Source organism: Cololabis saira, chromosome 21, assembly GCF_033807715.1.
Source record: "Cololabis saira isolate AMF1-May2022 chromosome 21, fColSai1.1, whole genome shotgun sequence".
Taxonomy (NCBI): Eukaryota; Metazoa; Chordata; class Actinopteri; order Beloniformes; family Belonidae; genus Cololabis; species Cololabis saira.
This window is the reverse complement of record NC_084607.1, coordinates 12,850,991-12,874,172: the sequence shown is the minus strand read 5'-3', so window position 1 is coordinate 12,874,172 and position 23,182 is coordinate 12,850,991. Positions and strand designations below refer to the sequence as shown.

The 23,182-nt window shown below is 40.0% G+C and overlaps 4 protein-coding genes across 5 annotated transcripts in view; 3 read left to right on the top strand and 1 right to left on the bottom strand.

Annotated features, from left to right (window-relative positions):
- The window catches only part of notch3 (notch receptor 3), a 32,396-nt gene extending 28,452 nt beyond the window's left edge, over nucleotides 1–3,944 (top strand). The window contains exon 33 of the mRNA XM_061712468.1: nucleotides 497–3,944. Within this exon, the coding sequence (XP_061568452.1) occupies nucleotides 497–1,963 (1,467 nt within the window). The 3' untranslated portion in view covers nucleotides 1,964–3,944. The remainder of the gene's footprint in view (nucleotides 1–496) is intronic.
- An 801-nt stretch (nucleotides 3,945–4,745) lies between these two features.
- zmp:0000001048 (retinol dehydrogenase 8) lies at nucleotides 4,746–9,157 on the bottom strand. Its single transcript, XM_061711694.1, has 7 exons — nucleotides 9,071–9,157; nucleotides 7,140–7,271; nucleotides 6,894–7,055; nucleotides 6,630–6,809; nucleotides 6,446–6,539; nucleotides 6,135–6,318; nucleotides 4,746–6,013 (listed from the first exon to the last, which is right to left on the bottom strand). Exons 2-7 carry the CDS (start codon nucleotides 7,237–7,239, stop codon nucleotides 5,804–5,806), a joined length of 930 nt encoding a protein of 309 aa, XP_061567678.1. The 5' UTR covers nucleotides 7,240–7,271; nucleotides 9,071–9,157; the 3' UTR covers nucleotides 4,746–5,803.
- A 5,331-nt stretch (nucleotides 9,158–14,488) lies between these two features.
- soul5 (heme-binding protein soul5) lies at nucleotides 14,489–16,339 on the top strand. The gene is made up of 7 exons (XM_061711814.1): nucleotides 14,489–14,568; nucleotides 14,695–14,754; nucleotides 14,843–14,924; nucleotides 15,019–15,139; nucleotides 15,571–15,707; nucleotides 15,786–15,946; nucleotides 16,052–16,339. Coding segments are annotated over exons 1-7 (642 nt in total). The 5' UTR covers nucleotides 14,489–14,566; the 3' UTR covers nucleotides 16,131–16,339.
- Nucleotides 16,340–17,741: 1,402 nt separating this feature from the next.
- nr5a5 (nuclear receptor subfamily 5, group A, member 5) lies at nucleotides 17,742–22,999 on the top strand. Of its 2 annotated transcripts, none has more exons than XM_061711958.1 (7): nucleotides 17,742–18,016; nucleotides 19,572–19,687; nucleotides 19,872–20,013; nucleotides 20,689–21,395; nucleotides 21,530–21,649; nucleotides 22,513–22,633; nucleotides 22,718–22,999. In XM_061711958.1, the coding sequence occupies exons 1-7, from the start codon at nucleotides 17,917–17,919 to the stop codon at nucleotides 22,963–22,965; spliced, it is 1,554 nt and encodes a 517-aa protein (XP_061567942.1). In that variant the 5' UTR covers nucleotides 17,742–17,916; the 3' UTR covers nucleotides 22,966–22,999. The 2 variants fall into 2 exon arrangements, with proteins under 2 accessions (XP_061567942.1, XP_061567941.1); XM_061711957.1 differs by having other exon boundaries at nucleotides 17,746–18,016; nucleotides 22,486–22,633.
- Nucleotides 23,000–23,182: the final 183 nt, after the last annotated feature.

Below are 23,182 nucleotides of genomic sequence, written 5' to 3'. Positions count from 1 at the left end.
TATCAGCCTTAGAATGAAGGCAAATGGCGAAAGGCGAAATGTCGAGAAAAAAGTCGAAATGTCGAGAAAAAAGTCGAAATGTCGAGAAAAAAGTCAAAATTTCGAGAAAAAGGTTGAAATGTCGAGATTAATATTGAAGTACAATCTCGAGAAAAAAGTCGAAATGTTGAGAAAAAAGTCAAAATGTCTAGAAACAAGTCAAAATGTTGAGAAAAAAGTCAAAATTTCTAGAAAAAAGTCGAAATGTTGAGAAAAAAAGTCGAAATGTTGAGAAAAAAAAGGAAAAAAAAGAAGAAGAAAAAGAAGAAGAAAAAGAAAAAAAGGGAAAAAAGGTCAAACATTTTTGAAAAAGCTCCAGGAGCCACTAGGGCGGCGCCAAAGAGCCGCATGCGGCTCTAGAGCCATGGGTTGCCGACCCCTGGTTTAATGGAAATACATAGATCTCTATCTAACAAAGCCTGTTTACTTTCCTCATACTTTCCTTCTGTTCTTTCAGGAGGAAACACCTCTGTTCCTTGCAGCTCGCGAGGGCAGCTGTGAGGCGGTCAAGGTGCTGCTTGCTCACTTTGCAAACAGAGAAATCACCGATCACATGGACAGGTTGCCCAGAGACATTGCTCAGGAGCGTATGCACCACGACATTGTGCAGCTTCTCGATGAGTATAACACCGTACGGAGTCCCCAGGGCCATGGAGGGGCCGGACACCACCTCGCTGGGGGCCACACTCTGTCACCACTCATGTGCCCGCCCAGTGCCTTCCTTCCCAGTCTGAAAAACACCCCGCAGGGCAAGAAGAACCGCCGGCCCGGGGCCAAGGGATCCAGTCTGGGAGGCCAGCATGCAGCCAGTCTGAAGGAGTCTGTAAAGGCTCGAAACAAGAAGCTATCCCTGGACATGCAGAGTGCCTTACTGGATAGCTCAGTTACTCTATCCCCAGTTGACTCACTTGACTCACCCCATGGAGGAGCAAGCAATGCTGGCTATATCACCAACCCCACATCCCCTGTGGCCATGCAGTCACCAGGGCTTTACCACACGTCCATGTCCGTTCCAAGCACCCCGATGGTACACAGTAGCATGTTGGAAGGAGGCGGCCCCTTTGCAGTTTCTCTCGCCCAAATCAACGACCTGGGAGCTGGGATGTCTTTGCAGGGCCGCGTTTCCATGGCTTCGGATGTCAATCACAGCTACGTGTTGAGTTCAGGCCAGATGGGGCTCAACATGGGTATGGTCAGTCCTGTGAGCGTGCCCTTCGACTGGCACACGCGCATGCCCCCGTCTTCCCAGTGTGGTCAGCAAGTGGTGAATATTGTGCAGAATAGCCAGGCAGGCATGCACCCCCAGAGCCCGGCCATGCAGCAGAGCATGCTGATACACCAACAGCAGCTCTACCGCAGCCCCATGCTGCAACCCACACCCGTTACCTCCACACCAACCATCAGCCCGGTGAAGATGCCGTCCATTGCTGAGCAGCAGCAGCAGCTCATTAATCACAGCATCTCTACCCAGCAAAGCCTTGCCCGTATGGGTACTTCAACTCCACCCACCCCCCAGACCTCGCAGGCCCCACAGTCCTTCTTCCAGCATCTGCCTCAGCAACCCTCGCAGCCGCAAGCCCCCGCTCAGCCTCCCCAAGGAGCCACGCCAACATCCCAACCCACTCAGCCTCTTCCATCCCAGCCGAGCAGCAGCACTGCAGGAAAGGAGGATTATCCAACCCCTCCCTCCCAGCACAGCTATTCATCAGCACTAGATGCCACACCCAAGCATTACCACAATTTGCCGAGTGAGCACCCCTATCTGACCCCTTCTCCAGAGTCTCCCGAGCACTGGTCCAGTCCCTCTCCTCATTGTGTCTCTGATTGGTCAGATTCCACACCGAGCCCAGCAGTTACTGTCCCCAATCAGACCCAAATTACTCAAATTCCAGAGGCAAATGGCAAAATGCAGGTTTTTGCATGAAGAGCCGATGGCTTCAGCCTGAAAAGGGACCTGGAGTAAAGAAATCTGTGGACTGGCTCTGGGGCCTGTCCCGGTTTTTATGTGTCAGCCTATTTCCAAGATTTTCATTGGATTTGGATTGACTGTGTTTATCACGAGGACTGTCTGCTAGTGATTTTTGCAGAGAAAAAAAAGTAAAGGGAAACGTGTGTTGTCTGAAAAAACAGCAGACAATTTAATGAAGTAATTCTGTCACAGATGGACTTATTTTTTATTATTAAAAAAAAAAAAGTATATGAAGAAAAACCAAGTCTTTAATTTCAAAGGCTTAGGGACACTCTCCAGAAATCTAACATTTAAAAAGTAGATAAGGGAAAAAAGTGAAATGTTGAAGGGAATTCATTTATTTTTATTTATTGTTTTTATCTATCTGAACTGCTTTATAGTCTTCCTTTCTGTTCTAGTTTCTCATATAAAGTGCCATCAAATGTTAAAATGGTTGTAGAAAATACATTTCAAGAGTTGCTCTGCAGTAGTTATGTTTGATTGAGTTGTGGTAAATAATTACTTTCTATTTGAGTATTATGAACAAGAATGTAGATAAGTGTCTCTGAAGCACTTCAAGTGACCAGCCTCGTCGGGCAAGTCTGGGTCAAATGCAACACAAGTCAGAAACAACAATGGATATTATATATTATATAGGGGGGCAGTGAATCCATGCTAACTCTCCTCACAACATTAAAGAAAAAGAAAATGTAAGGTTTGATGCTTCCGTATTATAGCGTCTCACTGATGTTAAAGAACTCTTACTGCCAACTGTGATATCTTTGGTTTTTAAGCATTTCCATTCTATTTATGTTTCACACAAAACGTATTTGCTTAAAAAAAAATGTGCCTCTCACTGCCCTAATGTTTTATTATTTTCCTGTTTATTTGTATATTGGAATTCATGGAAAACCATGAATAACCTTGTTTTGTTCTCTTTCTCGTTTTTTAAACATCACTTTAGATGTTTTAAGCTATGCTTATATTGGCTGCTATGTTTTTATCACTCTTCCCTGCAAACATTCCTCCACTGTTCCTGTCTTGTTGAGTGCGGACGCTTTGCCTTTAGGAGACATGCAACACAGAACAAAAACCAGACGGACTGGTTGAATTTGTTATGCCCATATCCTGTCTTTGATTGGATTAAATAGACTGTCAGCAGCAGTTGAGATCTCGGTGGCACTCGGTGGTCGGTGTGGGGGGGGTGTGGCTGCCGGGCTGTGACTGATTCTGTCCCGTCACTCCTCAGGGAGGTGTTTTTTATGGCATGCTGAGGGACCGTTCCCCTGCATCTACAGTAGCCTCAAGTCCAGGGGCCATGGAGCTGCATCGTAAGAGACTGAGGAAAAGAAAAAAAAAACACTACTATGTAGTGCTGAACCTTTAAAACTTTTACAAAATTCTGAGATGACACTCCCAGTGATTCACTTTACGCCTTGCGTAATGGCTGACCAAGTTTTTTTACTTCCATGTGACCTGAACATGTAGGAGAGGTTTTCCTCTCGTTAACATTTTGTGCACATTTCAACAAGGTCGTTTGATATTGGTAGAGAGAGTAACTTTTGCATTTTTTACCTTGTTTCATCCTGAGCAGAGAAGAGTAGGCTACCACTCCTAGGTACTACTTTTTGGTGACTTAAACGCTGCCCCTAGATGTGTCATAGACCGAGTTTTCACTGTTTTGTTTCGTTTATAATAGAACCGGCTGCTGTTGTTGATGTCCGTGGTCCAGTTCCCATCTTACTTACAAATGGAACAGTTTTGTTTGTATGTTTAATTTTATATATTACTGTCTTACAATTTCCCTACCAGGTCGCACTAAGTGTTTTGTACATTCAACCTCTCAGTTTCTGTTTGTAAATATGATTGTTCTGGGTAGATGAGAAGTCTTATGTTTCTAAAAATGATTGTTATGTACTAAAAAGGACAAAAATAAAGTGTACTCCATTTAGCATTATTTGATGCCAAGACTGTGACTGATATTTTATGGTTTTCTTTTTTCTTTTCCTTTTTTTTTACATTAGAAGGGTCCTGGATCGGTTCTACCATTATTAATTATTATCTGTCAGTGTTTAAAAGTAGTTCAGAATCATTGTACATAAAACATTTCAACAGTTTTCACAGTCAAAAGTTGTAAAATAAGTTACTTATAATAAACATTGTAGGATCTACAGTTTTGTGTCCTTGTGTTCAGTAAGTCTTCTATCTTTTATGTCACAACATTAAGCATGAAGCATCAAAAGAAAAGGCTTGAAATAGTTTACTACAGTAGTACACAGCTATTTTTCTAAAATAAGAAAATGTATATATTTTAGATGTGAACAGCTGCTATTAGATGCTATACAATCTGGAAAATGAAGGACGTGTATTTTTTGGTCAATCAGCATACACAATTAACTTAATGAAATGAATTCCACGCCATGACTTTTAAGGAAATTAAATTCACAGATGGTCATTTATGGTGCCAAACAGCCAGCAGAAATCCCATAAAGTTGTGTTTTGTTGTTAAATTCATAAAATCCAAAAATCAAATATAAGAAAAACAGAAAAGAGAGAGAAAAAGAAAAAAAGTACTGCTTCCATGCACGTTTGCTGTGCATGGAAGCAGTAACGACTGGACCGGGACACAAATCCAGACATCATGTCAAGTCATGGCCCTTCACACTGAAAGGTTAAAAACAAAACCAGCCATGTTTGCGTAGGAGGTACGGATTTATGTCAGAAGGGCAAAGACACACATCAAAAACTCCTGCTGTAGGAAAGGAAAAAGAAATGCATGATTCATATAAATCCACTCAACAAGCACTGTGTTTGTTTATGATCCATCACCACTTTTGGCATTTTTAAACGTGGAGGAGTATGTGAGGTTGATTTTTATTATTACAATGAAACAGCCGCTCCATATAACGCAAATAACATTACATAAACCTCTGCAAGGAGTCAATAATATCCACTTCATTTAGTTGTAAGACCTTGATTGTAAATACTAATCCAAAAAGACTGAATAAAAGAAGGTTTATTTTCTTTTTCTTATATCTCACATTCAACAGTCTTCTGGATTGTCGTTTTTTAGAGATTTTTCAGATTACAAGGCTGAAGTTTGTGCATTAATTTCTGTCTTTGCTGAAGAAGAAACAGAACGTTTATTCACCTTCCACGTTAAAAAAAATAGACAATATTGAAATAATGTAAATCAATAGCTTGAAAATGGCAAAAAAACAAATTCAGTTAAAAAAACGTTATTATTCCCTGAATGATAATTACATGAAGAATATAAATGAATGACATTTGTTTTTCAACTCGAGTTAGCAAGTTTCTTTAGTAAATAAAGGGAAACAGTGTTTTTTTGTAACTGTTGATAAAATGTAATTTATTACTTTTCAGAGGATATTCAAGCTTTTTAGTATCGATCAAGTCATGTATATAAAGGCATATATAAAGATAAGAGGTATAAACAACAGTAGATCAAAACATTTCATCATTATTCAATAGCAAGTGCATCATTTATTGATGTTTGCAGCATATCTGTCAAAGAAATATCTCATTTAAGTATGGTACTATTGACTCCCACTCTTGTAGTTCTTTTTTTTTTAATCATCATTATGGTAAAATAAACACTCTTTGTATCAATTTGCTCTTTTTCAGTGATATTTGTTTTGTTTTTGCAACCAACGCAAGATTAATGAAGAAAATTATTAAAGTTCATAAATATAAACTGGATATTTATCACAAATTACTATTTTTCAATTAGTTAATTAACTTAGGAGTTGTAGTTAAAACAATAAATCACTTCAGGTCTGTGCAGCAGTCAAATCATCATTTCTTCCCACCTGTTCTTTGCAACATGCGCATGATCCCAAGAGTAGCATTGAACACACCGCTGTGTTTAAAGAGCATCTTGTAGAAAGTGTCCATGGGCAGCCGTCCAGTCGGGTCGGCGTGCTTCAGTGCAGTCATGGGCGTATACAGGCAGTTCGTCTGGTGGCGCAAAGGAGGGTCTGCGGCTGTGATCACTTTATACGTTTGCTAAACAGTGAACAAAGCATTCCACACCAGAAGAGGCCTCATTATTATGTATCTCCACGGAAAAAACAAACTAACTTTTGATTGCTTTTAAACTGAAATGGAAAAAACGTTCCCCACTTGCCTCAGCCACTTCCTGCGGTGTCTGGCCTAATGACGCGAAGATCTTTTCAGAGTATGGCAGGTAGATCTCACGAAAGATTTTAGCAGTCTCTTCATCTGTCCCTGTTAGATCCATCTTCTCAGCATCTTCATACACCTTCCTTTCAAACTCTGTCACCACTGGACCAGGTTCCACAAGAGTAGTCCTTTAAAGATAGAAAAAAGGGGTGTTAAACTGTAAATCTCTCACCAGTGCGAGAATGAAAACTCACATTTCAATTGAGAGCTGACAAAATTGTAGTAGCTAACGTATTTTGTAGGACATGTAATCACTTGATGTTAAACTTCAATGCTTGCACTGCCAGACTTTCACAAAATCCTTCCACAGCGAATTTGGAGGCAGCGTAGACATCGTTGAACAGAAGTCCTGCAAGGAAACATTAGGAAATGTGTGAACAACATTTCCGCTTTTTATCTTTATGGTTAGCATTTTCTGAAATGACGCACAAAAACACACCCTGTAGTCCCATGACACTGCTCATCACCACAATATGGCCACTCTGCCGCTGCTTCATGTCTGGTAGCAACTCCTTCACCAACCGCACCAGGCCGAAGAAGTTGGTGTCAAAGAGGTCCTTCATGTCGCTGATGCTCTGGCACTCCAGCGGCCCGATCATCCCAACACCAGCGTTACTCACTACAATGACACAATAGTTCAAGTTTATACAGTCAAATTGCAAGGGGAATCCCAGATTCACTTATAGAAGGAGCGGAGACAGACCCAGGACATCCACTTGTCTGTTGGGCAGGCTGCTGATGCAGTCTTTGATGGAGGCTTCACTGCACGCATCCAGCTCTTTGATTTCCAGCGTTTTATTTAATGAGTCGCCAGCTGCTTTCTCCAAGGGTCCCCGTTTCCCGAGATCCCTCATTGTGGCAACCACTGACTCATACAGACAATGAACACACTGGAGTTTGGTAACTAGAGTTACTCCTGTCATCTGCATCATATACAGTAATTACTGACCTTTAAACCGCCTCAGCTCATCGTTGGCCAACCGTACAGCCACAGCCAGGCCAATGCCAGAGGAGCACCCAGTCACCAGCACCTTCCTGCTCCCCATCATAATCAGCTTCTGATCTCAGGCTCAGGTGGACCCTAAATAGACACGGAAGTGGTTGAAAAGTTATCATATAATATAGAAATGTATATAAAAAGGCCACGATGGATTCAATACAGCAAAACTGTATTGAATCCCAAGGTATTAGCCCTGGTGTCAGTGGGATCATTCTTAGTTGTGTTTTTATGATCATCATGCATTCTGATCCAAACATGTTCTTTTCTACGTCACATCTTGTGTCTGCATCTTCAGATCTGATACAGGTGGCATTCTACAACCCATAGGATGCCTACATGGCCCGTTGCCTGTGCCACCTTCTTCACAAACTCTTCCTGCATCACATCCCACTTCCCAGCTCCAATTAAAACTTTGTATTTTCACAAAGCGATCATTTTGATTATTTCCTGTGGGCCCACTCGCTTTCGTGAGGGGAAGACTACAGAGTTGGGAAACTCAGCAGTGTTGGAAGAAGGTGGACAGCTCGTCCTCCTGCCTGCACCCAGCTGTGTGTACAGGCCATGCAGCTCTGCTACGTCCGCTGGCCATCACTCTCCCACATTCAGGTGGATACTGTATCCTATTGCCTGAATGATTCAGAAGGCCACTGTCTTGGCACTCTCTGAGACTTTGAGATTGTCCTGTAAGGTGCACATCTCCCGTAGCAGTTATGGTATGTTAAACATATAATCATACCAACATGTTGCATTATTAAAATCATTAATAGACCTGTATTAATACTTTACATGGGCCATAAACACTGAAATCCTTCCATGTGGTTAGATTATGTCCCATTGCAGTTGATTTGCAAATGCAAAGACTATCTCTGCTCCCCCTGACATGACCATTTAATTCAAATCAACAAATTAGGTTCCATATTGTAACACACATTTTTCTTTCTGTCAGACACCAGTAGGGCCAGAGCCATTGTGTTATTTATTCAAAGAATAAACTGTCCGACACTCTCCGATTATATCTTATTTTCAAGAGAGGGCAACAACGTAATAACAGGTCAATAACAATGGAGTTCGTAGAGAAAGCAACAGGAAAAAAAATGGGAGAAAAGGAGGATGGATTTAAGAGATTACAAAAAAAAACAATCCAGCAAGACAAATGAAACAATATTATATCAACAGGGGGAATCAGAACCTAAAATATCAAAATGTAGAAAAACGCTCTGTTACAAACACAATTCCTGCAATGGGTTTTTACAAAGTAAACATTGAAGCAACAGAATCAAAAGCATTAAAAATGCAGACTGCTCTTTCATAATGATTGCTATATTATAGATTAACATTCTACAGCTTTATCCCCTTATCCGGAGCAGCTTGACTGTTGGAGCTTGGATGAATTCATATGAGGATTAAATCTGCAGTTCTTTTGTATTCTGAAATAATGTGTATATAATATATATATATATATATATATATATATATATATATATATATATATATATATATATATATATATATATATATATATATATATATATATATATATATATATGTATATATATATATATCTTAAAACTAAAATAACTAATTGTTACAAATTTCGTGGGGTAAAAATAGTGGGCCACATGGATCGGTTTACTTCCGCAGAAGTGGCCGATCTAAACTTTGACATACATTTCTCTCTGAAATAAAGACATGTAAAATTAATTCTTGACATGTGTTCATTCAAACACTAAATAACCTATTTTACAGCCAGGTGATTTACAACAAGACAACAACACAATATAGAAGATCACTGCAGAAGCTTTTAAATCCCAGCAGAAGGCAAATGAAGACAGAAATATCGACGTGAGATTGACTGGTCTGCTGTGTTGCAGTCTACCAACCTGTGGGGTCAGTTTCTGCACTGCGGCTGTTGTGGGAAATAGCCAGACTGTGAAGAAGCAGCGGGTTCCAGGCTGCTGCAGCAGTAGCTACAGAGCAGACAGAACCAGTCTCAGGCCACACGACCGCTCTGGACGGGCAGCGACATAAACCCAGGGATTACTTTAAATGGCTCAACTTCACACAGCATGGGAGTTGTAGTCCTGTAGGTGAGAAAAGTTGTTTTGCAAATTTAATGCCATTATCATCACTAATGATGCTTTTACTACACTACTACCACAATAACATATGCATCTTACAAATATGCTATGATTTATGAAGTCCTTCTAAAAACGGAAAGACCTCCTCTGCACATACTTGACTGCGTTAATATTTGTATTTATTTATTTTTTTTAATATATTTTTTACAATTACTGATTAGAATTCTGTAAATGGAGATCAAAACGTCGCAATCATTCTGTGGCCGTCCGTCCAAATGTAAATTCAGCTCTGCCTTGCTGTTCCTCAAAGTAACCACCAGAGGGCAGTCTACATCCGCACACTCTCTGTGTGTAATGTTTGACCAATTAACTAAAATAAGTTATTAAATAATACATCTATTGCACTGTTCAAAAAAAGCATTTCACTTATGATAAATAGGCCTTTATCATTTTGACTAACAACAGAACAAACACATTTTATGTTAAACTCAAAAATGTTCAGTTCCACTAATCCTGCTGGGCCTTAACAATGAAGCAGCCTGAGTAACTGCAGGACCTCCTCCACATAGAATGCAGTACATCCTGTGTTTAGTGTGCTATGGTAGATAAAATGTACTTTTATTGTAGTTTCTAAAAACAAAGTTTCTAACATATATATACAGTGGTGTTCTAAAAGATTTGGTTCATTATTCAGTATTAAGAAAACACTCTTGTGTTTTTGTTTTTGTAACACTTGGAAGGGTTTCACTTGTATGTACATCATTCTTTGTCCCCAGTAACAAAAGGAAAATCTTTGAACACAAAGTTGTTGCAGTTGGCAGCTAAGTCCTAGATATTGACCTTCTTTGTTCGACTTTCTTTTCTCCTGTTTTTGTGTATGTTAACCAGGGCTTTCTGTCCTCTGCAATGAATCATTTACCTTGATACACTATCATGATGGATTTATAATAAAACAGTCCAGATGTGATCTAAATGTAGATTTTCAGTTTTCAAATTAAGAGGTTTCACAGCAGTCACGTCATCATTAAACCCATGTGGCATGTGGCAAAGGGGTTTCTCTTCAACAAGGAAAGGATCATCATTTAGTTGTTTCTCTGGTGTTGAGCTCTGTTGTTAACAGGTCAAGAATGTACCAAATACTTCTCAGTGTAATGGTGGCCTCCTCCCTCCCTTTGCCCTGAGATCTGCTTGAACTTTGTACTGGTAGCTTCAAACAGCTGCCAAATGCCAACTCAGTATCCTGTTATCAACACCAGACTTTATATCTGTGTCATTCGTCTTGAAGTAATGCGGGAATCGCCCACATCCAGTCAATTGACCTATTTTTGGTTCATATAATTTTCGGGCCCTGAAAATGGAGGTAATTTGCTTGAAATGGTTTTAACTCCTAAATGTTAAATGTTCCTTTGAATTACAGCTGAATACCTATACTTTGATCGCATCTTGATTGTTTTATTTTTCTTTTTTCAATATGATGTGGTTTTATATAAAAGGGAAAACAAATCTAAACTCTGTAATTGTCCAAATACATGTGTGCCTCACCGTACTTAGTGGACATGAATACTACACATCCTGTATACAAAACCACGAAACTACTACCGGTATTTAGTGTATTGCTTTTTATTGCAGCCGATCCCTTCTCAGCAGAGTGAATGACGCGCTGCAGCTTGGCCTTGTCCCTGGCCTTGTCCGTGGCCTTGTCCCTGGCCGTGGCTGCAGCAAACCCCACTGTGATGGAGGATGTGAGGATTGATTTGACGATGACAGTGTACAAATTTACTATCATCTTCACTACCATGTAAATTTAATTTCTGATTTGGAAAACACAAACACATGAAGGATCCTCTAATACAAATTATTTTTTTTCTTCTTTTTTTAAAAATCATGAAAACATTTTTCAATCAAATCTATCAAGTTCTTTTAATATGAGATGAGATTAGATGGAACAGAACTTTATTGATCCCTTTGGCCTGCTTCCCTCAGATAAATGTAATTAAAACATCTGCACAGGAGAAGACTATTGCACAAGTACAATATTACACTCAAGTAGTCAATTGATTGCACCCAGTCCAGTTTGCATAGCAACTGACTACTTTAGTCCGTAGTGATGTTTCTGCAGATCACAGCCTCCTCAGAGTTTCTGCAGATTGCAGCCTCCTCAGAGTTTCTGCAGATTTCAGCCTCCTCTGAGTTTCTTGCAGATGGCAACCTCCTCTGAGTTTCTGCAGATGGGAGCCTCTCCAGAGTTTCTGCAGATCACAGCCTCCTTTGAGTCTCTGCAGATGGCAGCCTCCTCAGAGTTTCTGCAGATTTCAGCCTCCTCTGAGTTTCTTGCAGATGGCAGCCTCTCCAGAGTTTCTGCAGATCACAGCCTCCTTTGAGTCTCTGCAGATGGCAGCCTCCTCAGAGTTTCTGCAGATTTCAGCCTCCTCTGAGTTTCTTGCAGATCGCAGCCTCCTCAGAGTTTCTGCAGATCTCAGTCTTCTCAGAGTTTCTGCAGATCGCAGCCTCCTCAGTTTCACCAAATCTCAGCCTCCTCAGTTTCTTGCAGATCTCAGCCTCTGGCCTGAGTTTCTGGTCCAGTCCAGCTTGTCACCGTATCACAGCCCAAGGTACTGCTGGCTATGACCTCCATTTCAACTTCGTCGATCAGAACTGGTCATGGGATTGGTCTGGACTTTCTAAAGTCGATGAACAGAAACAGATCTTGCTGAGTGTTCAAAATCTTCAAGAATAATGTAACTATTCTTTTTCTTGTTGTGTTGTGGTGCAAATGGTTACACCAGATGATAAAGCCCTTCAACAGAGACCTGTACTCCACCTCTCTGCCTTCTCTGATACACCCCATGATAGTTGTGTCATCTGCAAACTTCTATATGTGACACATCTCAGAGTTGCTGTGCTCCTGACTACAGTGTCAACATGATGTCCTTCACTTAACAAATTCTAGTCTGTGAAGTATGGATGGTACTGGAGACACTTGAGAAGTCCAGAAAAAAATGAGCATAAACATATTAAATCTGTACATTTATATTACTTGAAGTTGTTTAGTGAATTTGTGCATCAAGTCTCTTCAGTTACATACCTGGATGTGATTGGATATTTTGTTTCACAGCTGAATGCATTTTCCATGTGAACAAACACCATTATCTGGTGTTCTGGATGTACAAAAGTATCGTGTGGGTTCCAATAAAAGGTGTAATCAGTGTCAGAAATTCTCTTGAGAGCTGAATGCTTGCAAAGTGTACCCATTATTTCTGACTCAGCCACATTGTTTGCTGTGTACACCTGAGCTAAGGGCGTCAATATAGAGTTTTCTGTACAATGTAGTGTTAAATAATATTGCATGGTAATAAGAGACTGTGAGTGTGTGAGGCCGTTCCTCACATGTTCTGCCAGACACGTGAAAAAGAACACAAGGTACCTGAATAACAAATGAAACGTTCATTATGCAACCATATATTCCAATCATACGGTGAAAGGGGAACAAAGAGAAGAAATTGGGTTCTTCTTGTAAATATATTTTCCAGCAGGTGACAAGAGGGGAAAAAAAGTTTGCACTGAGCCTAATTTTGTTTTAATTAAAGAAGCAACTGTTTCGAATAGTATAAGATCTGACAATTTTCCAGCAGTTTCATAAAGTGCAATATGTCAGAGGAAAGAGTACATGTCAGATGAAAATGTATATTTTATTAAAAACATGACATTGGTGTATGATTCATGACCATTATCCATCATCTACACCCACCCACCCCACCCCCAATCAGGTTCACAGGGGTCCGCTGGATTCCTCCCCGACTGTCTCTGAGTGAAAGCAGAGGTAAACATACAGATAAAGGACCACACTCACATTCACTTGGGCAATTAAGAATCACCAATCACCAGGGCTGGACTGGGACCATAAAAACGGCCCGGGCATTTCTTGGCCACGGCGGCCCACCATGATACTAAACCATTCTGTTTTTGTAACGTCTGCAAGCCAGTGTCAACTTTACCTTAGCCTACAAAAATCCTTGGTGCCAGTCATAAACATTCTTCTTCTTCTTCTTTTGAGCCTTTTATCTCACAGCTTTTCTGCCCCCCCACCCCCTTGCATTTTTGTGGTGTATTTCCCATTCTGGACGCACACTTCTCTCCAGCTCAAATGGTAACAATCAATAACTCTGGTTAACGGTGGGGGAAGGAGGGGGGTGCGAGGGTTTAGAGATTTCATTGGATTAGTAGCCCAAGCCCTGAAATTCTACCAATGGTTGCAGTTCATGTCTCATACCAATGTCTTTTTTTTTGTTTGTTGTTTTGATAAAATTATTAGCTCAGGTCCAAACATGTGCATCGGCCCATTGCCCGGTTCGCCATATGGCCAGCAAATTAACATCTATGAATGTGGGATGAGTCAGGCAGGAGGAGGAGGAGGGGCAGAAGGAGAAGAAGAAGTAGAAGGAGGAGGGGGAGCAGGAGCAGGAGAGGAGAAGGAGAAGGAGGAGCAGGAGGGGCAGGAGCGGGAGGAGGAGGAAGAAGAGGAGGAGGAGATGGGGGGGTAAAAGTGTGCAAATGCTCAATTTAGGAAATTAAAACAGAACTCTATAGTGCTCAGCTCATAGAGTTTTGTACACAACCTGGTGTGTGTGTGTGTGTGTGTGTGTGTGTGTGTGTGTGTGTGTGTGTGTGTGTGTGTGTGTGTGTGTGTGTGTGTGTGTACGACAGGCAGGACCCATATCATGAACACTAATGTTTAATGTTTATGACTGTCACCAAGTGTTATTTGATTTTTGTAGGTTAATGTAAAGTTGACACTGGTTTGCAGAAATTACAAAAACAGAATACTTTAATAATCACGGTGTGGCCAAAAATGCTGGGCCACTTTATGGTTCCAGCCCAGCTCTGGCCGAAGCATGTGGAGAAAACCCATAAAAGCACCAGGAGACCATGCAAACCCCACATAGATCCCTGCCAGGATTAGAACCAGGAGACTTCCAGCTGTGATGCAGCATTGTTAACCACCAAGTTATTGTATGTGATGTCGTAAGAAACGGTTCTCACCTTTTGATATTTAATCATCTCATCTACATTGAACTGATATTAGGTAACAAACCATGACACAGCAGTATTAACCCCCCCCCCCTTCTTTACCAATGTTTTTTGTTTTTTTTACTTGTTTTTCAAGTCTTGACATAGTATTGTCCTCTTTGTGTTATGAGTGCAGGGAGTGGTCTGTTTTGTCTTTCATAACCAGAGGAGTATAAATGCTTGCTTTGGTCCAGGCTGCAAACATTCCTACAAGAACGGTTGTCTGTCACAATGTAAGTACCATTTTACCTCATAGATGATCTTAGATGGAATTTCAAAAGGTAATTACTGGGATGTTACGTCCATACAAGAATTGCAAAGTTATCTTGTTTTGAAATCCCTCCACTTGTGTTTCTCAGGATTTACCTTACAGGTCTTGTTGGCTTTCTACTGGTTCTGACAGCTGAGGCTAGAGTTGGGTAAGAAACCTGGATCTGCCATAGACAAATGTTGCTCTTATATTCTTTCTAATGACTGCTTTTAAAAGAAAAAAAACTGATTTTACAGAAACTCCTCTCAGCTGCGGTTCTGCTCTGAGACAGAAGAATGTCTGCTGTTCGATCTCGTTTGTGAGGGCAGTGAATATGAGGTAAGTGTCTCTGGACAAGACTACAACTTTTCCACATTCCAGATGGTGAAAACTGTGAAAAAGCTGAGTGGACATGCTTGTTCATGTCTCTCAGGTGCGTCAATATGACTCTGTGAAATGGGTTTCTACTAACGAGACCTCCTATGCCATGGAATTTGCTGCACCAAAGGCTTTCATGCGACTGTTCAAATACATCACCGGTGAAAATGAGAACGGTATGCAGATATACATTTTTTTTTAAATAATTATCTTTCTTTTTTACTTGTTTAAACCTTTATTGATAACTTTGATAGTGACAAAATGTTTGAATGTGAAAAAGGAATTTGGTGCAAGAATATTCATGTTTATAATAAGCATGGAGAAATATTACATGAGACCATAATAAAGCCTAATTTGCTCTATTATAAACTTTTAGTCATAGAGAGTAATATTTGAATATATTTGTCAGTTTTAAAAAAAACTTGAATGTTGGTGTTTTAGCTAAGGTTCAAATGACCTTTGACAAAATCATTGTATTTAGTTGCAATCCGACAGCTAAGACAGTAAAAGTGTTTTATTAGATATTTAATTTCTAATATTATGTTAAACTTGTTTTCATTTATTTCCTCTTCATCATAACTTTGCTGTCCTATGTGTTTGTCTTCAGGAAAGAAAATTGAAATGACGGCTCCCGTTGTTGTCAAAATGCCTGAAAAGAAGTTTTGGGAAAGGGGAGTGTACACAATGAGTTTCCTGCTGCCAGCTGAGCATCAGAAGAATCCTCCTAAGCCTACCAACAACCGCGTAAGCTCACAATGACTTGAATCTTTTCTCTCAAGGCCTCCTGCTTTGGCAAGAAATGACATTTCCCATGCTTTACAGGTTTACATCCATGAGACACCAGCTATGAACGTGTATGTGAGGAGCTACGGAGGATGGATGACAACCATGTCAGACAGCCAGAATGCAAATGAACTCTCCACCGCCCTGGACAAGGATAATGCAAAGTACCAAGAAACCCACTCCGCTGTTGGATATAACAGGTAACATATTTGCAGCATTTGGATGAAAATGTTTCAAAATTTTTTTTTAAAAACACTCACTATACTGAATTATCTTATATGAATCCATGTGTTTTTTTTTTGCAGTCCAATGACCTTGTTTAACAGACACAACGAGGTGTGGTTTGTTGCTGAGGGTGAACCCGTGTGTCTCGGCAGCAACTAAGATGGCAAATCTCCCACCTGAAGATTATGAGCCCTGTAAATGTCAGCAGAGAACATCTTTGGAGCTATGTTGTAGATTAACATAACCAAAAGTCACATTTCAAGCATAAAACTTCATGTAAGACCTCAAATTTCAAATGTGTATGACTTGAATAGTTTTACAAATCTACTGTGATCCCTTTCTCTACATCCAATAAAGTTACTTTTTTAGTTGCAGTGATTGGTCTTGTTTATCTCATAAAATATTTTGTAGATGCAACCCAAGGTACAAGGGCAGGTAGCATACAGTACATAAGAATAGAAAACTACAAAACGATCTTGATCGCAGTTTAATTTAATGCCACCTGATGGCGCTGTCAGTTTTAAAACAATTGTCACCTACAGTATTCACATGCAGTTTCATTCTATTTTCATTTGATTAAAGATTTTGCATCATTTCCAGAAGAAGACATTTACGGTAAATTGTTTTAAAATAAAAACACATGTAAAATTATAAACAAAAAAAAGATAAGCACATGTTTTTGGAATAGTATTCCAAGCTCAATGTGCAAGTGACCTGGTTGTAACCTACCACCTTTGAGCTTTGACGTCACTGCAAGCTTCACTGAAACAGCTTGTGTCAGTTATGCTGTTCAAAGCACCTCATCACATCAGGCATTGACTGAAAATGTCATGAAACTCTTTCACCAAGTGTATTCACGGTAAAGGTGGATACATTATTTCTCACTTGATCTGCTGATGCATTCCTTAACTGCATTTATGGGTCAATATAAATTCACTACTTTGATCAAGAAGCATCATATCTTGTCATTGTAAATGGTTGGAAGTAGTTATTCTGAGTCTTATTAAACTGATCGCTATGACAACAGAGCTGAACAAGTCTGATGGAGAGAAATGCAGTCTTCAGATCATTATGAGCAGGATGGGAGTGTTTAGTTCAGTCATCTGCCGAACTTCACTCACACAAACGTCCCAATGTAACTCAAATTTCTCATCGTTTTTCTCAATCCCAGCCTCCTCATCCATGGTGTTTAAGGATTCGCTCCATCTGGCCACCATCTTCTTGGCACTTGACTCATAGTTTCAAGGGATTCTTGCAAAACCACTTCAGCAAGCAGATGCTCATGCTCTTAGCCCGAAGACTGATCAGGACGAGAAAAACTACCCATCAAGAGGTTGATTCTTGGAGTGGAAGCTGACAATAGCTCTACTTCCTTAAAACAACAAGTAAATTATTATGAACAATATTTTCATTCATGTTAAGTTTGTAATTTGCTGTACATATATGGAAGGTAATGAAGCATTTTTACACTATTATGTTTAAAAGTGCATACAATTAAGTACTGCAATCACTAGAAGAACATAGGTCTTTTATTTGAGGTACAAAAACTTCGGACCTGTGTTACGCTAACATGAAATCTGAAAGAGGTCAGTTGCCCTCCTCACTGGAATCTTATCTTATCAGTGGAGCTCCAGTGACACTAACTTGATTTCACCGCAATAAGATTCAAGCAGGTGGCTATCTTAACATCTGTCTCCCATGGATAGGTTGGTTGGCTAGCTCTCTTGCTGACACACTGACTGGATAGGAGTGCCAGTCAGGAGAGGTTTTATGACACTCACTACAGATCGAAGTCCACTTGATGGGCCTCAAACAGCCGTGAGTCTCTCTCGAACTGTTGGGCCATGACCGTCAGCAGGGCTTTTCCTGGCTCTCCTGCTGTATTTCTCCAATCTCCTCAAAAATGAAGACATAGCTGATCTGACTTCATGCCCCATTGGCCAGGATGAACATCCCTGGATATCACCCACATTTCACCCAGCCTCTTGTCCACCACCCTGGTAACTATGCAGAGGAGCTGTTAGCATTGGAGGAATCGTCAACATGTGAGTACTGGATGGAAGTGCGGCATAAATATATCATAAGTCAAAAAAAGGTTTTGTTTCATAAATGTATCTGGTTTAAAAGTGATGTTATGAAAATTGGATTTGGCCATAAGAGTGTCATGTGGTGTTACACAAATCATAATGATCCCCTTGGTTTGCAAATGGAATTTTACGCCAACAAACGTTAAATAATGCTTTATCATTACAGTTGTTTTCCATTTGGTTGACTGGTTCTGGTGATTATGTAAGGATCATATCTCGAGGAAATCAAGATGAGTGATAAAGTATTGTCACCAGGGGGGTGGTCCCATATTGTTTGCTGTTTTCTCAACAGCTGAGCAATACATTTCAGGAGATGGCAAGTTTTCTTATCGGCAGCATAGAACTCCAGTCTCTTCAGCCACTTGGGCCTTTATTGTATTTTTAACTCCCGTCTGAACATTTGTAACGTCATTAATGTTTCTTGAGACTGACTTGATCTCCTATGGTTTCCACAGCTGTGTGCGGCTGTGCTTAACATTTATCATCCTCACACACACACACATACAAACACAAAGCATCAGAGTATTCAGCATTAGAAGTCCACATAATATTTCTGACAACTTGAAACATTGTAATAATCCATATTTACATATGCCATGGAATTTTCTGCACCAAAGGCTTTCATGCGACTGTTCAAATACATCACCGGTGAAAATGAGAACGGTATGCAGATATACATTTCTTTTTTATAATTATCTTTCTTTTATACTTGTTTAAACCTTTATTGATAACTTTGATAGTGACAAAATGTTTGAATGTGAAGAAGGAATTTGGTGCAAGAATATTCATGTTTATAATAAGCATGGAGAAATATTACATGAGACCATAATAAAGCCTAATTTGCTCTATTATAAACTTTTTGTCATAGAGAGTAATATTTGAATATATTTGTCAGTTTTAAAAAACTTGAATGTTGGTGTTTTAGCTAAGATTAAAATGACCTTTGACAAAATCATTGTATTTAGTTGCAATCCGACAGCTAAGATAGTAAAGGTGTTTTATTAGATATTTAATTTCTAATATTATGTTAAACTTGTTTTCATTTATTTCCTCTTCATCATAACTTTGCTGTCCTATGTGTTTGTCTTCAGGAAAGAAAATTGAAATGATTGCTCCTGTTGTTGTCAAAATGCCTGAAAGGTGGTCCCATATTGTTTGCTGTTTTCTCATCTGGAGCATAGACCTCCAGTCTCTTCAGCCACTTGGGCCTTTATTGTATTTTTAACTCCAGTTAACTATGTTTCTTGAGACTGACTTGAGCTCCTATGGTGTCCACAGCTGTGTGCAGCTGTGCTCAACATTTATCATCCTCACACACACACACACAAACAAACACAAAGTATCAGAGTATTCAGCATTAGAAGTCCACATAATATTTCTGACAACTTGAAACATTATAATGATCCATATTTACTCACCCAGCTCTTGTTTTCTCAGCTTGTTCAACACTGCAGACCATCTCAAAAGGTTTTTGTTATAATGTAATATAAACATTTTTGGCCTTATTTTCCAGCTCAGGAGCAAAAAGAGGAGCCAGAGAGAAGGTCAGAGTCAGAGGAGGGCTGCCCTGTTTGTGGTGACAAAGTATCAGGATATCACTATGGACTGCTTACCTGTGAGAGTTGCAAGGTAAGAGGTTTTTTGACAGCTTTTTGACAATATAGTTCCCATCTATTACACATCTTAGATATATATATTGCATTTCTATGACTACAGATATGTATTCACTGTATTTTTTTATTTTAACCTAGGACTAACCCTAACACTTGTAGACAGCAGAATGAAGCCCCAGACTCTCTTTCTCTGTGTGCAGGGATTCTTTAAACGCTCAGTGCAGAATAACAAGCACTACACCTGTGCAGAACAACAGAGCTGCCCCATGAACCTTTCCCAGAGGAAGCGTTGCCCTTTCTGCCGCTTTCGGAAATGTTTGGCTGTAGGGATGAGAAGAGAAGGTACATTAAACTGTCACTACCTCCTGAGCAGAAACAGACAAAGAGCGGGCTCTACATTTGCTCTCAGCTTCAGCTCCATTGTGTTCTGCTGATATGTTCTCTCTACTTTTTATGTTCTACCAATCCAGAAAGTTATAACTAACGTTAAAGTGTCCTATATTGTATCATATAATGTCATCATACAGGACTGTCTCGGAAAATTTGAATATTGTGATTTTCTGTAATGCAATTTCAAAAACAAAAATGTCATACATTCTGGACTAATTACAAATCAACTGAAATATTGCAAGCCTTTTTTTATTTTAATATTGCTGATCATGGCTTACAGCTTAAGAAAACTCAAATATCCTATCTCAAAAAAATAGAATATTCTGGGAATCTTAATTTTAAACTGTAAGTCATAATCAGCAATATTAAAATAATAAAAGGCTTGCAATATTTCAGTTGATTTTTAATGAATCCAGAATGTATGAGATTTTTGTCTTTTTTAATTGCATTACAGAAAATAAAGAACTTTATCACAATATTCTAATTTTCTGAGACAGTCCTGTATGATGACTTCTGTAGCTATCACCAGTCAACAAAAATTGACTAGGCATGTTATTGGTTTACGTATTGAATTAAGATGAGTTTTCTAGTAAAAGCCTTAGAACTTGTTTTATGCTCTGTCACCAGCTGTGCGCCCAGATCGGATGAGAGGCGGAAGGAATAAATTTGGCCCTCTGTACCGGCATCACAGGCAGATGAAACAGGCAAACACTGCTCCCTACAGGATAAAGATGGAAACAACACAAATACACCGTCCCAGATCTCCAAATAATCAGCCCCTATTAAGCAGTCACATATGTGACCAACCATCTCCTGATGCTTTTGACCTAACCCATATATATACCTCTGGCGTGGGGCAACCCACGCCTCTAGACTGCACAATGAACAACCACAGAGTGTTCACTCCACCCTCCATGCCCTACCCTGGACTCCACTGCACCTTCCCCAAGGAGAAAGGAGAAATGGATTTGAGCTACAACCCTCCTCCCACACACTACTATCCCATGCTTTCAAGCTCAGACGGCTCAAAAATACCAACATCATCCACCTGCTCTACTCCAAGCTACTCCATGGCTCTTTCTCAGGGTCCCGCCCAGACCCCAACCACTTTATCATCCAGTTTTACTCCCAACTTCCTCAATCAACTCATGGAGGGTGAACAGGATGAGGGAGCTCTTTGCACCAAAGTCTTGGCGAGTCTGCAGAGAGAGCAGGCCAATCGAGGGAAACACGACCGGCTAAATACGTTCAGCATCATGTGCAAAATGGCTGACCAGACTCTCTTTGGGCTTGTGGAGTGGGCCCGAAACAGCAACCTCTTTAAGGAGCTTAAGGTGATTAAATCATGAAGTCAGGGACACTTATCTTCACCAGCATTTTTTTCCTTTCATGTCTTGGCAGCTCGCTGAAGGTCACTGGTCGACGTCTATAACTTATGATACACTGGGCATGCTTATGGTTCTGACAGGTGGAGGACCAGATGATGCTTTTGCAGACTTGTTGGAGTGAGTTGCTGGTCCTGGATCACCTGTGTAGACAAGTCACTTATGGCAAAGAGGGCTGCATATACCTGGTCACAGGCCAGCAGGTAAACTCTTCCTGCACAAACTGCTGCTTTCTTATACACAGTACTCGAGTTGTAAAAAAAAATCAGGGGGGATGGTGGATTTTATCATATGGGGACAGATAATTTGTGCTGATTACAAATAATATAATATATTACAAATAATAGCACTGACCAAAACACCTGCAGAAATACTGCAGGAATGACATAGCAGCAGTTAAATGCAGCCTTCTGTAAGCTTTAAATATCCACTGGGCTTACATCAAATACATAAATAAAAAACAGTTTTCTGAACTTATCAATATGACCCTGTCCTTCACAGGATAAGTAAAATGGATCACTGCAAAAACTCAAAACCTTAACAAGAATATTTGTCTTATTTCTAGTTAAAATGTCTCATTTTAGTAAAAAAAATCTCATTACGCTTAAAACAAGACTCATCACTGGAAAAAACAACAATTTTCACCTGTTTCAAGTAGATTTTCACTTGAAATAAGTAGAAAAATCTGCATGTGGAAAAATATTTTATTGCTTGTAATGAGAAGATAAATCTTGTCCCATTGGCAGATTTTTCCTATTTATTTCAAGTGGAAATTTACTTGAAACAGGTGAAAATTGTCAAATAAGTTATTTTTCTGGTGCTATTTTTCTGGTAAATGTTGAAATAGCAGTAAAACCACATTCATTGATGAAATGACATAAGGGATGGAAAGGGGGGATGATTTTGGCCGTTTTTTTTCAGGGGGGATGCCACCCCCCCTCAACTCGAGTACTGCTTATACACATGAAAATTATTCTTATATTGACAAGTTTGATGTTATTGCTCACTTACACACTTAACCATCTTCACCTTGGTCCAGATTGAGGTGTCAACCATTATTTCCCAGGCTGGAGAGACGCTGTGCAGCTTGGTATCAAGAACCCAGGACCTTGTGTCCAAACTTACGGCGCTCAAGTTAGACAGACATGAGTTTGTCTGTCTCAAATATCTTGTGTTATTCAACCCTGGTGAGAATGTTTAATGACTTTTTACGGATTTAACTCTTCTCATTTCCATTAGGATTCATTGTGTAAATGTTTTGTGTGCTTTAGATGTGAAGCTGGTGCATAGCCGCAGGCAAGTGGAGCAGACTCAAGAGAGGGTTAACAGGGCCCTGATGGAGCACACCCAGAGGAGTCACCCGGGTCACTCAGACAAGTTTGGCCAACTGCTTCTCCGGCTCCCTGAGGTACGCAGCATCAGCCTGCAGGTTGAGGACTATCTGTACCAGCGCCACCTTCTGGGAGATTTACCCTGCAATTCACTACTTGCTGAAATGTTGCACGCAAAGCACAACTAAGATGTTGCAACGTGACCCTGAAGTGGCCCAAGTATGGTCCCAAGTATGGTCCTTTTTACTCTGACTTACTGCACGTGAAGGCAAAGCTACGAGCTCCGAGAACATCTTTGAAGGGGAAATGTACTTTTTGACTTGTGCCATGGTTTGGCAAGGGTTCTGTTAACAGTATTACCACAACCAAACAGTCCAGTGATCTTTGGATTATGTTGTTGTGAGA